The sequence below is a fragment of the Hydra viridissima genome, unplaced genomic scaffold, assembly GCF_058129835.1.
Source record: "Hydra viridissima isolate aposymbiotic clone 2 unplaced genomic scaffold, HvirCarnegie_v1 scaffold_10, whole genome shotgun sequence".
Lineage (NCBI taxonomy): Eukaryota > Metazoa > Cnidaria > Hydrozoa > Anthoathecata > Hydridae > Hydra > Hydra viridissima.
The window spans coordinates 11,144,503-11,158,246 of record NW_028324309.1 but is presented as its reverse complement, the minus strand read 5'-3'; the positions used below and the strand labels follow the sequence as shown (position 1 = coordinate 11,158,246).

Genomic DNA, 13,744 nt, shown 5'->3' with positions numbered 1-13,744 from the left:
TTTTTGATATGATTACATCATACCAATTACATCATACCAATTACTTCTGATTTATTTCCAATTAATATTGATATCAATGTAATTACCTAAAATATGAAATTCCGTAAAATGAGTTCATTTCTAATTGTACCTAGGCCACCAGGGGCCAATGCTATAAACATAAAAAACGAAGTTTTTTCCGTAAAACACGAAGTTTTTACCGTAAAAAGCGAAGAAAAAAAAAGTCCATTGCTATAAACATTCAAAAAATTCCGTTTTTAAGATAAAAACTTCGTTTTTAAATCCAATGCTATAAACGAACAAGGGAATCGCCTTTTCAGATAAAAAATGCGTTTTTTCGAAAAAAAACTTCAGATAGATTTTTGATCTCAATTTTAGATATTTTCTTCGTGATTTTTGGCGGCCATTGCTGGAACAACGTTAGCGCTTCAAAATCATTGAACATTCTTTGTTTGTGTTTTTATGTAGATATTTTATAGATAAAACTGAAAAGGATTTTGGTAACTCCATAATAAACTAATTACTTAAAATCTGCATTTAATCGATTATTCAGTTCCTTGTTGTTTTTCCTTGTTAGGTTTTCGATAGTAATTTTGGTTAAACAAATTTTTCATAATGTTTGACTAAAAAAAAGTATAAATAGTCAACAAATATGCCATATAATACACAAATACACAACAAAATAATACACAAATACACAACAAAATAAAATGCTGTCTAAAGAACTTAAAATGATACTAGCAATAAAGATTAGAGAAAACAAAGAGGTTCTTCTTGGGAAGCTTGGTATGTTTTAATTAGCAAACTATTTAAATAAAAATATGTATAATTGCATTATATTTTATATATATATATATATATATATATATATATATATATATATATATATATATATATATATATATATATATATATATATATATAGGTAAGCTTTTTTAGGTATGATTCCTATTATAAAATAATATATTATTATAGAATATTTAGTATTTTGCTATATAAGACTATATTATACTATATATTGATTATTTATTTCATCTACTTTTAGGTCCATCTATTACTATGAGGCATAGAAATAGAATTTGGGAAGACATAATGTCACATTTAAATAGTTTAGGGGCAAAAATTGAAGATATCAACCATCTACGTAGTAGAGAGTGGGATTATTTGCGAAGAGCTACAATGCAAAATTTTGCTAAGAGTCTAAAAACAGGTATAGTTTTGTTATATATATATATATTTATATATGTCTGTGTGTGTGTATATGTATATATATATATATATATATATATATATATATATATATATATATATATATATATATATATATATATATAATTAAATATTTTTGTATATATATATATTATATACAAATATATATATGTAATTTTTTTTTTTTTAAGGTGCTGCAGGGAGACAACTAACAGAATTAGATAATGTTGTTTTAGACATTATTGACAGGAAGTCAATAAATGTATCTGGAATCGATGTTCCTGATTTTAATATCTCTTTTTGTACAACAGATGATGCATTGTCATCCACTCCCAACCAACTTTCCACTCCCACTGCCACCCTTTCTTCATCAAGTAAAGAAGTAAACTTTACTTTGAAACAATCTTCTGATACAGCTTCTTTTATTTCGTCTATGTCTGGTATATTTTTCTTTGTTGGTTAAGATTAGTTGTGTTAAAATACATATATATATATATATATATATATATATATATATATATATATATATATATATATATATATATATATATATATATATATATATATATATATATATATATATATATATTTCTATTTCTATAGTTTATAGAGTTAATTGATTGTTTATATTAGATGCAAGATTTGATTGTATGTCCTCCCCTAATTTAGACAATACCACTCTTGTTAGTGACAGTTGTCAGATACTTCAAGGTAATGCAATTTATAAATTAATTTTTTTAAAATCTCAGTTGTTTAATTTAGTTAATTGTAGGTTTTAGACTTATAATTATATAACAGACAACATCAATTTGTGCTTAATTTTTACACAACTAGTATTTCCAAAACCATTAAAAACTTCTTATTTTTAAAGGAATCTAAACCACCTTTCTTATTATTTTAGTTAACTGATCTTGTTTTGACACCTAGAATTAAATTTTAGATTCAATTCAAAATAAACCATCAAGGGGGGCATTAAAAAAATTAAAAAGAAAACAAGCTAGAGAAAGTCTCCTGGTAGATGGAAGTTTTAAAAAATTGAAAGTAAGTGTTTTACGGTTAGAAAAAGAAAGATTAAAAAAAGAACAAGAATTAAGAGTAAAACTTCTGAAATTGGACGCTGCTCTCAGACAACAGCAAATTCGAAAAGAAAAGGCTTTAACAATATATTACACAACAGCAACAAAGCTAATGAATGAGAAATTGCAACCTTCAAACCAGCAACATTTTGTAAATACAGAAACGGTATTTTAAAATTAATTTGTAATAATATTTAGTATGACTTTATCATTAACAAATTTTTTGTATTTAGTATAACTTGTAGCTTGTATTTAGTATAACTTTATCATTAACAAATTTTTTTTGTTTTAGGAGGAAATTCTTGAGCATTAAGAGAAGAGCTACATCATAATTTTATGTTAAATTTCGAAAAATGTTGTATAACTATATTTAAACATTCACCTTGAAGGTATTTAACTGTAAAGCCATGACCAATTACATTTTTTAGTAACAATAAAATTATAACTTCAACCTGAAATTGTTCTTGTTATTTCATTTTTTTTATCACCATTACCTTACAGTAATAAGTTCTGTAAAACTTCACACAAACATTAAGACCAATGCTGTTGCGATGTGAAATAGATACAAGCATCACAACTATATATAACTATATATAAGGTATTGCATTGGCTAGTGGTTGATTTTAAAATTTAAACAAAACAATATCTTTCATATTTTAAATTTATTTTGTAATCTAGTTTAATATTAATACGATCATATCTTAATTTTATGCTATTAAGCATTTTTTACCTTTTTAAAATACTCTTAATAAGAATTGCTCCTAACAACAAAAGCTAACAAATCTCCTAATTTTTTTTTAAGCGTGTTCTATAAAAAAACAAAATACACATACTATATAAAAACAGATATAAACATATATTTTTATGGTCTAATATTTTATAAAAATTTCTTGCATTTATTAAAAAGTCATTGTGTGAATTTTTTTCCAATTTTAATTCAACTAATTTAGGCACAAATCTATGATCCATGTCCAACCTATTTTGATAGATCCTATGCTCTAGAGCAAATTGTATATGAATTTTTAAACAATACTTTTAAGTAAAGTAGTTAAGTAGCTGTAATCGTCTATTCAAAGCTCCATCATTCTGATTTTCTTGAGCTAGATTTTCATCAGCTTGTTCTTCTTCGCGTTCTTCAAAGTCATTACCGTTGTCTCCATGTTGAATACACAAGTTATGGATAACAAATCCACACATGATAAGCTTAGAGGCATCTTCGACCTTATGCAAACGAATTCCAGTTTTCAAAGCATAAAACCTGTTTTTGACAATGCCAAAACATCGCTCAATTATGTTTCTAGTTTTTCTCTGTGCTTTGTTGAAACGTTTTTGAGCTCCGTCTGGATCACCAGGAAAAGGTGGAATTAACCATTCTCGACATGGGTACGCAGAGTCAGCCAAAATTACAGCTCCATTAAATGGAAGCTCTCCAATTTCAAACTTGTTCCATAGGTTACAATTTCTTAGAACCTAATAGTAGTAAAATCACAATATTTAAATTTACTGTAAGTTACATTATAATACATTATATTAGTTAGTCTAAGTTACATTTTAATTAGCAATCATAATAGTTCAAATAGTATGTTCAATATGAACATACCGAAGAATGTCACGTACTAGTTGAATACCCAGCATTAGTGAACTAACAGTTGTAAAATATAACTTAGTGACAGGCTTACATGTGCATCATGCCACCTTCCTGGACTGTTGGTCGATGCATAAAATATGGACGTGTCGGGTCCACATACTGCCATTGCATTTATGCTATGGACATGATGGCGATTGATTAGAGAATCTTCATCTGCTTGAGGAGGGTTAGAAAGGAGTATATGAGACCCATCCAGAACACCACATACGCACGGAAAACTTCCGATTTCCATAAACTTTTGTGGAAGAGTGGAGCAATCATTCGGCCATTTTATGATCTCTTGTCGAATCTAATCTTATAAGATAACAATTTTTCTCTTTACTAAACTTAGTTTTTAATTTTCACACTAAAATAAAAATAATAAGCAACTTTATATGACATTGTAAAACTTCCAATAGTTTTATTAACTTAATACACTAACATTGAAAATAGCTTCTCCTACACTGTATAATACTATAAATTGTGTTGGTAAAGATTCCATGACAGTCTCTGAGAACATGAAAAAAAATATTTGTGCCAATAAAATGAAGAAATACCATTATTTGGAAAAGTACTGAAATGCTTTTATTTCGCTTAGTATAATGTTGCAAATCATCTTTAAGCCTAGTTTCTAAAAAATCTAATACAGCTCTTGGTACTCGATACTGTTCTCGAAAAACGTTGTCAGAAACATCTTCGTTAAAAAAGCGACCATTAAACTAAAATGAAATTGAAAAACAAAACAAAAATATAATTTCTGCGCATATTTAGTATGATTTCTGATTTTGTTCGATAAAAAATCATTAAAAAAAATATATATATATAGTAATTTTAAGTAATGTTTTAAACACCAACCTCTCGAGGCAATCGGTGGCGAAGCTCATTTTCTGCAACTTCGAAATCTAAGTCTTCATCCGAAAAAATTAAATTCATGTTTCTACTTTAATTTTACACAGATTTTTTAAACACCAAATACTAGAATTTAAAAATATTCATAAAAATAGAATAGACAGCACAGCATACTTAATGACTAATTAAATTCATTAAGTAGGCCTAATAAATAAAAGTTACAATAAAAATTACTATTATATTACTACTATATATTACGGATAAAAAAAGTTCGTGAATTTCAGTGACGTTTACGTTTTATGCTTTATAGCAATGGGCGAAAAAAATACAAACAGCGATAAATTCTTCGAGATTACGAACTTTTTTTCGTACGTGAAAAATTGCGTTTTTACGAAAGATTTTTTTTCTCGAAAAAAACTTCGAATTGTTTATAGCATTGGCCCCAGTAGTCAATGTTATAAACGTGTTACGCTTGTGGTTTACGCAGTTTCTAGCGTAAAAACAAAAAAATCGATTTCATAAAACTTTTTTGGCGTAACTTACGCTGGAAGCATCGTAAGTCACGCTCAAAACTGTACGACAAAAAGTCCAGCGTTAGTTCAAATTTTTGTCTTAATGATATATGGCGCTGTGCAATATCTATATGTTTTTTTTTTTGTTTTGATTAAGTATTAGAAGATAAGTGGCGTCCTCTAACTTTTTTAACAGAAGATAATACTAATAAAACAAAGTTTATTCTTTGCCATTTGAGATTCAAGGTAAAAGTATGATTGGTTTATGTTATATTATTTTTAATGAAAAATAAAAATATTTTAAGACTTAGAAATTGTCTATTTTTAACTACCGATTTTGAATTCCCAATAAGTTTGACGACATCAGGCGGTGGCATTAAATTATTCCAGTATTTCCCAAAGCAGGGCCCAAGCCAATCAAGGGAGGGGGAGGGGGCAAAATTTGAAGTAAAATTTTGAATGAAAGTATGGGGGCTCTCATTTCAGTGAATTAAATTTTTGAATATTGAAATTTTTGTTAGATTAGGGGAATTTGAATTTTAGAAATAAGTCCGTAACAAGTAATTTTGAAATCAGAATCAATCATGATCAACAGGCTAAAATTGTCAAGCTCAAGCTTGGCTTGAGGCTCAGGTTCAACTTTTGGAGGGTCAACCCGAATCAAGAACTTATTAGAAAGTCACATACATATTGGAAAAGTCTTTATTCAACCAAAACATTATGAATTAAAAAAATATAAGTTTAAGATTTAGTTGGTATAAAAGATGAAGTGTTAAACATTTATCTATGATATTAGATAATTAAATAAAATTTTTAAAAATTATTACCTTTTCAATTTATAAATTGTTATTGTTATTGCAAGACCAAAAACCTTGTTTTGTCCGCCAATTTGAATCACAGACATCTAAAATATTCAACTCATAGAGTTGAAATCTTATGACACACTTGAAACAAATGACGAAAAGATTACGATACGATGCAATACGCTGAAAATTATTTATAACATTGAAAAACTTTGTCACGCTGAAATAGTTGTAGCGTAACATTTCCATCGTAATTACGACATTTCTAGCGTTAGGCTAGAAAAAGTTTTATAACATTGACTACAGCTAGTATACCAAGTTATAGAAGTTTATCTTTGCTCTTAAATTATCTAAAATGATACCAACAGCTATATTGAAAAAACATATTTTGTACGATTCAATCAAAAGTTTGAAGTTTCCAATCTTAACCCTAGCCATCCGATGTAAATAGCATTCAATTGAAAAAAATGTAACTAAATCGAAATAGTACTAATAATTGATGGCATTTTTCTTTATTTACTACAAAACAAATAAGACAAAATCATAAAGATTATGACCGCATATGTACCTAAAGACATGGCCCTAAGTACAAGGACAATAAATGGTCCTTTGTACAAGACTAAATACAAAACAAGATCTATCAAAAAAAACCCAAACTGAAGAAGAGTTAACTCTAGATTCAGTATTTATTATTGAAAATACAATGAAAAAACTTGAACTAAAAAAACAAAATATTTTACTTGGAATTGTAAAACAAAAAGAGATAAGAAACAAAATTTTACTTCAGACCATCGAAAAAAATTTTTTTTTCGTTTTAACTTGCCGCGGCAACGTCCTCCGAGACTTAAAATAGGATTAAAAAAGAAAGAAGAAGAAATGGGTATTACCAATCAGCTGACTGAGTTGCATAACTTAAACTTGATATCTTTTAAGTAAAGTAGTCTAGCCTTATGTACAAAATGACTCTTGATACAGCAATCTTCAGCAGAATCTAGGGATTGATTTTTTGTATTTATTTTAGACAACTTTGATTGCTTACAAAATTGATGTTTAAGCTTTTATTGGCATAAGGTTTGCCAGAGGTTTCTTTATAACGTAAAAAAAACTATGATATTAAATAAGTCCAAAAAATGCATGATTTCTTAATAATAACAATATGGTTGAAGGAACAATACAACTCTGTAAAAGATACGAGATACAAGTTGTTCCATTAACCACTTGACTACTTTTTAAAACACTCCAAAATGATAATTCTTGGTCGAATAAGAAAAAAGTCAAATACTTGTGTAAAATGATACTCCAAAATGATACTTCTTGGTCGAAAGAGAAAAAAGTCAAATTTTGCGTAAAATTTGAGAGAATGACACAAACTTTGAATGGTTTAAATTGATTCAATAGTCTAGAAAAAAACACCCATAAAAGCATATAGAAAACTATAAAGTGTACCAGTCTGCATGTAGTTAAGAATATTCAGCTTGATTTTTTACCAAAAAATTTTTACTTTTCTTATTTCGTGCACCCTACACGTATGTAAGTTGTGAAGATATTTTACAATAAAACAAAGATAATAGCGAAAGTGCAAAATTTTATATCAGTACTTTGAAATAAATCGAATTTAAAACAATTTTTATATTTAGACCTAAAAAAATTTATAAAATTCCCGAGAAAAAAATTGAGATACCTCTCACATACTTATTATTTTGCTTCAACCCTTCAATACATTGCGCAGAATTGCTATTCAATTAAATTCGTTTTATTTTTATTATTTTTTTTTTCTTCAAAAATAAATTTTGTTTGAATTTAAACTTGTCAAACCAACTTTTGCTGCGAATTGTGCGTAAAGAATTATATTTTAATCAATTATATTTCAGAAAATTCGATTTATTCTGAAAGAATGATATAGAAATTTGTATCTTTTTTTTTAATGTTTTCGTATTGTGGTATTATTTATGAATAAATTGTTCGAATTTATATAAACTTTTAATATGTACAGTTGCAATTTGTATTTGATCAAATTTAAAATAATTTGAATCAGTGAGAAACTATAGACGTGACGCGGAACACGATCAAAACTTTTTATTTGTCGCTCTTGTCATTAAATTCCTGAGATAAAATGTTAGGATGTTTGAACTAAGAGAGTACTTCGTTAAATAAAGCTTTTTAATTTAAAATAGAATTCTAATTTTTAATATTTTTATAATTAATAATATAAATAAACTACTTATTAATAAATATTTTTATTTGATGAAAAATTAGAACATATTTATAAAGAATTTTGTCAGGCTTACACCCTAACCAAATTTAAGTATCATGAAGGTGTGTGAAGGAAGATAAACATTTATGCTTTTAAGTTCGGCCTTCGGTCTTTCTTAATAAGGCAAAAGATTGTTTTCAATCACAACTAAATAAACTTGTAATAATTGAAGTATGTATTTTAGTAGAAACAGGGTATTTTATATGTGATTAAAATACCCTACATGCCCTACATAGTTAGGTTAATTACTGGCATTCAGTTGTTTTTTTATTGCGAATAGCATCAAATTTAAGCTTTCAACCAACTTGTTTTATTTTTTAACGTAATTATTATAAATTTTAGTCATCTGCTTATAAGATCTCAAAAAAAAAAAATTTTTTTTACGTGTTATTGTATATGGATGATGAAAATATCGGAGAGACGTAAAAGGTACAAGTACCTGTGATGTCTAGGTTTGCATAGTTATTTCTCATTTTCTCTGTGTCAAGTTTATTATATCAACAATAGTTTTTTTAAATATAGGTATTTATATACAAGTACAATATACATCATAAAAAGTGTACTAATCAAATTGTGGTTATGAATCTTACGTTTTCAGGAGCTGGATTTTTAGGAATTTATCACGTAGGAGTTGTATCTTGTTTACAGTTACATGGGAAAAAGTTCTTAAAAAATATTGAATGTTATGGAGGATCTTCAGCAGGTGGACTTGCAGCATGTATGCTTCTATGTGATATGAACTTAATAGAATGTGTTCATTTTGTAATGAACTTAGCATCACAAGCTCGAAGTACATTAGGCCCACTAAGTCCATCATTTGATCCAACAAGAACTATTCGAAAAACATTATTACGATGTCTACCTGTTAATGCATATGAGATGGCATCAGGAAAGTTATATATTTCATTAACAAGAGTATCTGATTGGAAGAATGTTGTTGTTTCAAGTTATCAGAATAATGAAGACCTTGTCGATGTGTGTATTTTTAAGTGTTTATTAAAAAAAAAAAAAAGGGTTCTGTTTTTTTTTTTAGAAATACTTTTTCTTATTTTAAGTATATTTAAGAGTAAACACATCAAATGTTTATTGCTGCTTTCTCTCTCAGGCACTTACATGTTCCTCATTTATTCCTTTTTTTTCTGGAGTAATTCCACCAAAATTTAAAAAAGAGGTACAAATTATTTTAAAAGTACATATTTGATTAAAAATTATACACATATAGATAAGAGTTATGTGATTTAAATTTCATGTTTAAAGTTGAAATTTATTTTCTTTAGTATTATGTTGATGGCGGATTCACAGATAATTTGCCCCAGCAGTTTAGCGGAGTTACTGTAACTGTTTCTCCATTTAGTGGAGAAAGTGATATTTGCCCAAATGATGATGTAAAATGCATATCATCAAGTTTTGATTTTAGTAACACAAGTGTTTTTCTAACTGCTGGTAATATTTACCGCATGTCACGTGCTTTATTTCCACCGAGCCCTGATGTTCTATCACAGCTTTGTAGGCAAGGTTTTGAAGATGCGCTGAAGTATCTGCACATGCATTGTAAGTGGTTGTTTTTTTAAGAAATCTTTTACATATTTTGTAAGATCATATACATTTCCTAAATGTGTCTCTGGATATATAGTATGTATAATATACATATACATGTATATATATATATATATGTATGTATGTATGTTTTTATGTATTGCAGATCCTCATTTACTAACAATGGATGTGAATATAGTTTGTATTCCCCAATATTATTCTGTTGTATCGGATAACTCTTGTAAAGATGATAGCTCATCTTGTACATCACAAGATTCTTTCAGTGACATTGAAAGTAGCATTGCTACACAAAGAGTACTAGGTGACCTTGTGCTGCCAGAGCAACTCAATCAAAGTAGGTCACCTGAATATTGTTTATATTTCTTTTCTGGTAATTTACTATAAAATATACAAAAGATTTAATTCATCCTTTTTGTGTGTGTTTGCGGGTGCATAATCAAATTTGCTGTTCTAGCATTTCTGATGAATGATTACAGTCCTGTCAAACCCACAGTGAATGAAGTAGTTTGTTGGTATGACTTTAACATATTTATACCAAAATCTATGAAATTAATGAGCTTATTAATATTAAATCCTAACAATTTTTAGGTCTCAAAAAATTAAAAACTTTTATTAAAAGCTGAAGAATTTGTTTTAGCTTTTCCATGCCAAAAAAATTTTCCTCTGCACTTGTGTGGTCTTAGAAACTTTTTTTCCGCACTGTGTGTTTTATGATAAATTTTGTTATTTTGAAGACCTAAGTCAATATTTTCATTTACATTTAAGTGTGTAATCCATGGTTTTGCAACTTTTTATTTTTGAGAAAAATAGATACTATTGACTGTCTAAAAAAGTCACTCACCAACTTGCCTCAAATTTCTCTTACAAAGTTATATACTTTTTGAGCTCTATAAAATTCTAATCAAGTATTTGTTTTTTTTTGTTTTTTTTAAATTTTTCTGAAATATACAAAGATAAAAATAACTTTGTTAACCTCTTTTATACATTTGGTTTTTTAACTATTCAATCTCTCTCAACTACTATTTTAAAAAAGCCTATTTATGAATTCTTAAATTCATCTTTAGTTCTTAAAGAAGCACGAGAACTTTTTGCACATGATTTTGATGCATGTTGGTATTTTGCTGTTACTTTCTATCGAATGGCAAAGTGGTTTGTGAAACCCTATATTTACATGACAGAACATATCATTTGCTATGCTAAAGAACTGTAAGATACTTTCAGTTATTTTCTTAAAATTAGATATAAAAAAGCATCCTCCATATATTTTTAAATGCTTTTATAAAAAAATGTTATTTTGCCGATTTTTTAACAGATTTACTTTTTTGATGTTAGACTGTGCTGGTTAGTTCCACAGATTATGACATTAAGCTCACAGAATTTCTTTTCAAAAAAAATTATGTCAATTGCCTTGGATATATTTCATGCATATTGTGGTACAGTAACTTATGAATGGTAAATGTTTATTTATTGTATCTTCCATAAATAATTATCTTTTTAGAATCCTTCTTATAACTTTGAGTTTTTCTTTCAAGGCATCCAAGCTTAAGTGTTGAAATGCATTTAACCATTATGAAAAGTAAGTACTTTTAAAAAGTATTTTTTGACTTTTTGTATTTTTTTTTAAAATTATTATTGGACTGAATAATCTTTAGTGAGAAAAGTTTACAAGCTTTTTGTCTGTTAGTTTAAAAAATTAGATTTTGATTGGTTTTAGATAAAGAACGAATTGCTACTGCAGAACGATCAATGGTTGCTTTACCAAAACTTTATGGAAGTTATTCAGCTCAACATCGAAGCTCAACAGCTGAAAACACATCCGTTTTAAAGGAGTCTAATTCAACATACCTAAATCAAACACCATCAAATGAATCAGGGTATGATGGAATGTTTAGCGATGATGATGGCATTTTTTTCAAGGCTAATGAAAGTGATAAATATGATGATTATGGGTCTGATTTAAATATTGAGCAGGAAAGTTTAGAGTGGTCCTTTGTAAGTGGAAATATTGATGCTAGTTCGTGGGATAAATTTGTTTTTATTTAAATAGATTTAATTATGGTTAAAATCTTCTCTACTTGATACAGTAATGGAGCTTTAACTAAATAATTATTTTCCAATTCATATTGGCTATTGGTGTTCAAACGTTTTGTTTTATTCTCATTTTTGTTTTCTTCCCTTCTCATTTTTAATTTTTACATATTTTAGTGATGTTTTTATATTGTTATCCTCAAACAACATACTGCTGTGTGATGACAAAATATTTGTGTGAGTGTGTGTGGTTCTCTGTGTTTATTTGCTGTGGGTGTGTTTATGCTTGACAGTTGTTTTTATTGTACAAATACTGTCTCAGATTGTCTATGTTATATAAGATATCAGATTGTATATAATAATTAATGTACATACTATAATAGATTTATTTTTGTTTACTTTGTAATTATAATATAATTATTATTATTTTTAATCCAAATTTTGGACCAGTTTCTACTGAAAGTCTGTTTATTTTTTAAAATGAAGTTTACTAAAATCTCCATCTTTAAACTATTTCTTTGACAAGTTTTATGAAACTGAATCCAAAAAACTTTTATTATTATGCTTAAGTATATTTAAGCTCAAATGTAAATATTTATTTAAAATACTTGTAAATACATTTAAGTAAAAAGAAAAGTAACTGTTTCTTTATATGTTGTTTTTGATTTGTTCCAACCATTTAGTTTTATAAAACTAAACTTTTTTGATTTGTTCCAACCATTTAGTTTTATAAAACTAAACTCTTTTAATTTGTTCCAACCATTTAGTTTTATAAAACTAAACTCTAACAGAGCAGGCGTTTTAATTAGTAAGCAAGTTTGAAAAGTGAGGTCTTCAAGTCTTTCTGAAAATTTTACTACATAAAGAACCTAAAACTAGTAGAATCAAATTCTAATTAAGAACGGCTATAATTTTATAAGCTTTGAAAATTGGATTGACTGGCTAGGTTTGAATATTTCGCTTGACTCATAATTTAATTTTCATGGACCAAGTTTCAAAGATTTACGATGTCGTTTACGACATCGTAAATCTTTGAAACTTGGTCCATGTTAATTAAAGTGAAAAAAAATTAAAAATTCTTCATTTTTTTTCGTCAATTAGGATTAATTTGGAAATTAAAAACTTTGAAAACAGTCTTTCAATATCTGTAATATCAGATAAATTCCGATGCTGAACAATACAAATACACCAACGTCTGTAATATCAATTAAAATTTCCGGTGCTGGGAATGCTAAGCGTAGTAAACGTTGAACAGAATTTGAGATGCACAGTTTCTGTCTTTGACCCTGGAATTATACTTGAGAAAACCTTTTTATAAAGAAACGCATTGGTTTACATATCTGATGGGTTTTTACCACAAAAATACCAGAAAGTTTGGTTTCTTTCTCTACAGTGGACTAACTACAGAAGATATCACTCTAATAAAGTCCAGGATACTTTTTTACAACAATTGATTGTAGCTCTTTGTTTTTTTTTTTATGAGCTATAAAAAACTCTTGAAAAGAACAGAAGTTTTGTAGCGGTTTTTTGTTCTTTCTTCTTGAAAATATTTTGCTTTAGAATTATCTTTAGATATCTGGAAGTCTTAAAAGGATCACAGGTATTGTTAAAATTATTTACTTATAATTATTACTTATAAATTATTTACTATATTAAATTAAAACTAAAAACTTAATGGGTTTAGTTCACTAAATATACCAGGCTTTCAGGTGTAGTGGTTCTTGTAATAGAATATACTGATCATCATCTTTTATCGTAATTATCTATTTATGCTACTACTAAATAATTTAATCTGCATAATACACGATAAAAAAAATGGGAATATGGGA

General features: G+C 27.4%; 2 protein-coding genes across 7 annotated transcripts; both read left to right on the top strand.

The window, feature by feature from the left end:
* The first annotated feature begins 265 nt into the window (after positions 1–265).
* LOC149883114 (uncharacterized) lies at positions 266–2,743 on the top strand. Of its 5 annotated transcripts, none has more exons than XR_016456633.1 (6): positions 266–786; positions 1,046–1,210; positions 1,401–1,591; positions 1,843–1,920; positions 2,150–2,451; positions 2,578–2,743. XR_016456633.1 is itself a non-coding variant. In XM_090101212.1 (6 exons), the coding sequence occupies exons 1-6, from the start codon at positions 711–713 to the stop codon at positions 2,596–2,598; spliced, it is 891 nt and encodes a 296-aa protein (XP_089957338.1). In that variant the 5' UTR covers positions 277–710; the 3' UTR covers positions 2,599–2,743. The 5 variants fall into 5 exon arrangements, 4 of the variants coding, with proteins under 4 accessions (XP_089957341.1, XP_089957340.1, XP_089957338.1 ...); XM_090101212.1 differs by having other exon boundaries at positions 277–786; positions 1,401–1,649; XM_090101213.1 differs by having other exon boundaries at positions 284–786; positions 1,401–1,649; positions 1,879–1,920.
* A 5,710-nt stretch (positions 2,744–8,453) lies between these two features.
* LOC145181570 (uncharacterized) lies at positions 8,454–12,390 on the top strand. 2 transcript variants are annotated; one of them, XM_090101305.1, is made up of 8 exons: positions 8,458–9,305; positions 9,436–9,501; positions 9,608–9,881; positions 10,033–10,221; positions 10,952–11,093; positions 11,220–11,339; positions 11,420–11,463; positions 11,602–12,390. In XM_090101305.1, the coding sequence occupies exons 1-8, from the start codon at positions 8,910–8,912 to the stop codon at positions 11,928–11,930; spliced, it is 1,560 nt and encodes a 519-aa protein (XP_089957431.1). In that variant the 5' UTR covers positions 8,458–8,909; the 3' UTR covers positions 11,931–12,390. The 2 variants fall into 2 exon arrangements, 1 of the variants encoding a protein (XP_089957431.1); XR_016456670.1 differs by lacking the exons at positions 11,420–11,463; positions 11,602–12,390 and adding an exon at positions 10,342–10,399 and having other exon boundaries at positions 8,454–9,305; positions 11,220–11,340.
* Positions 12,391–13,744: the final 1,354 nt, after the last annotated feature.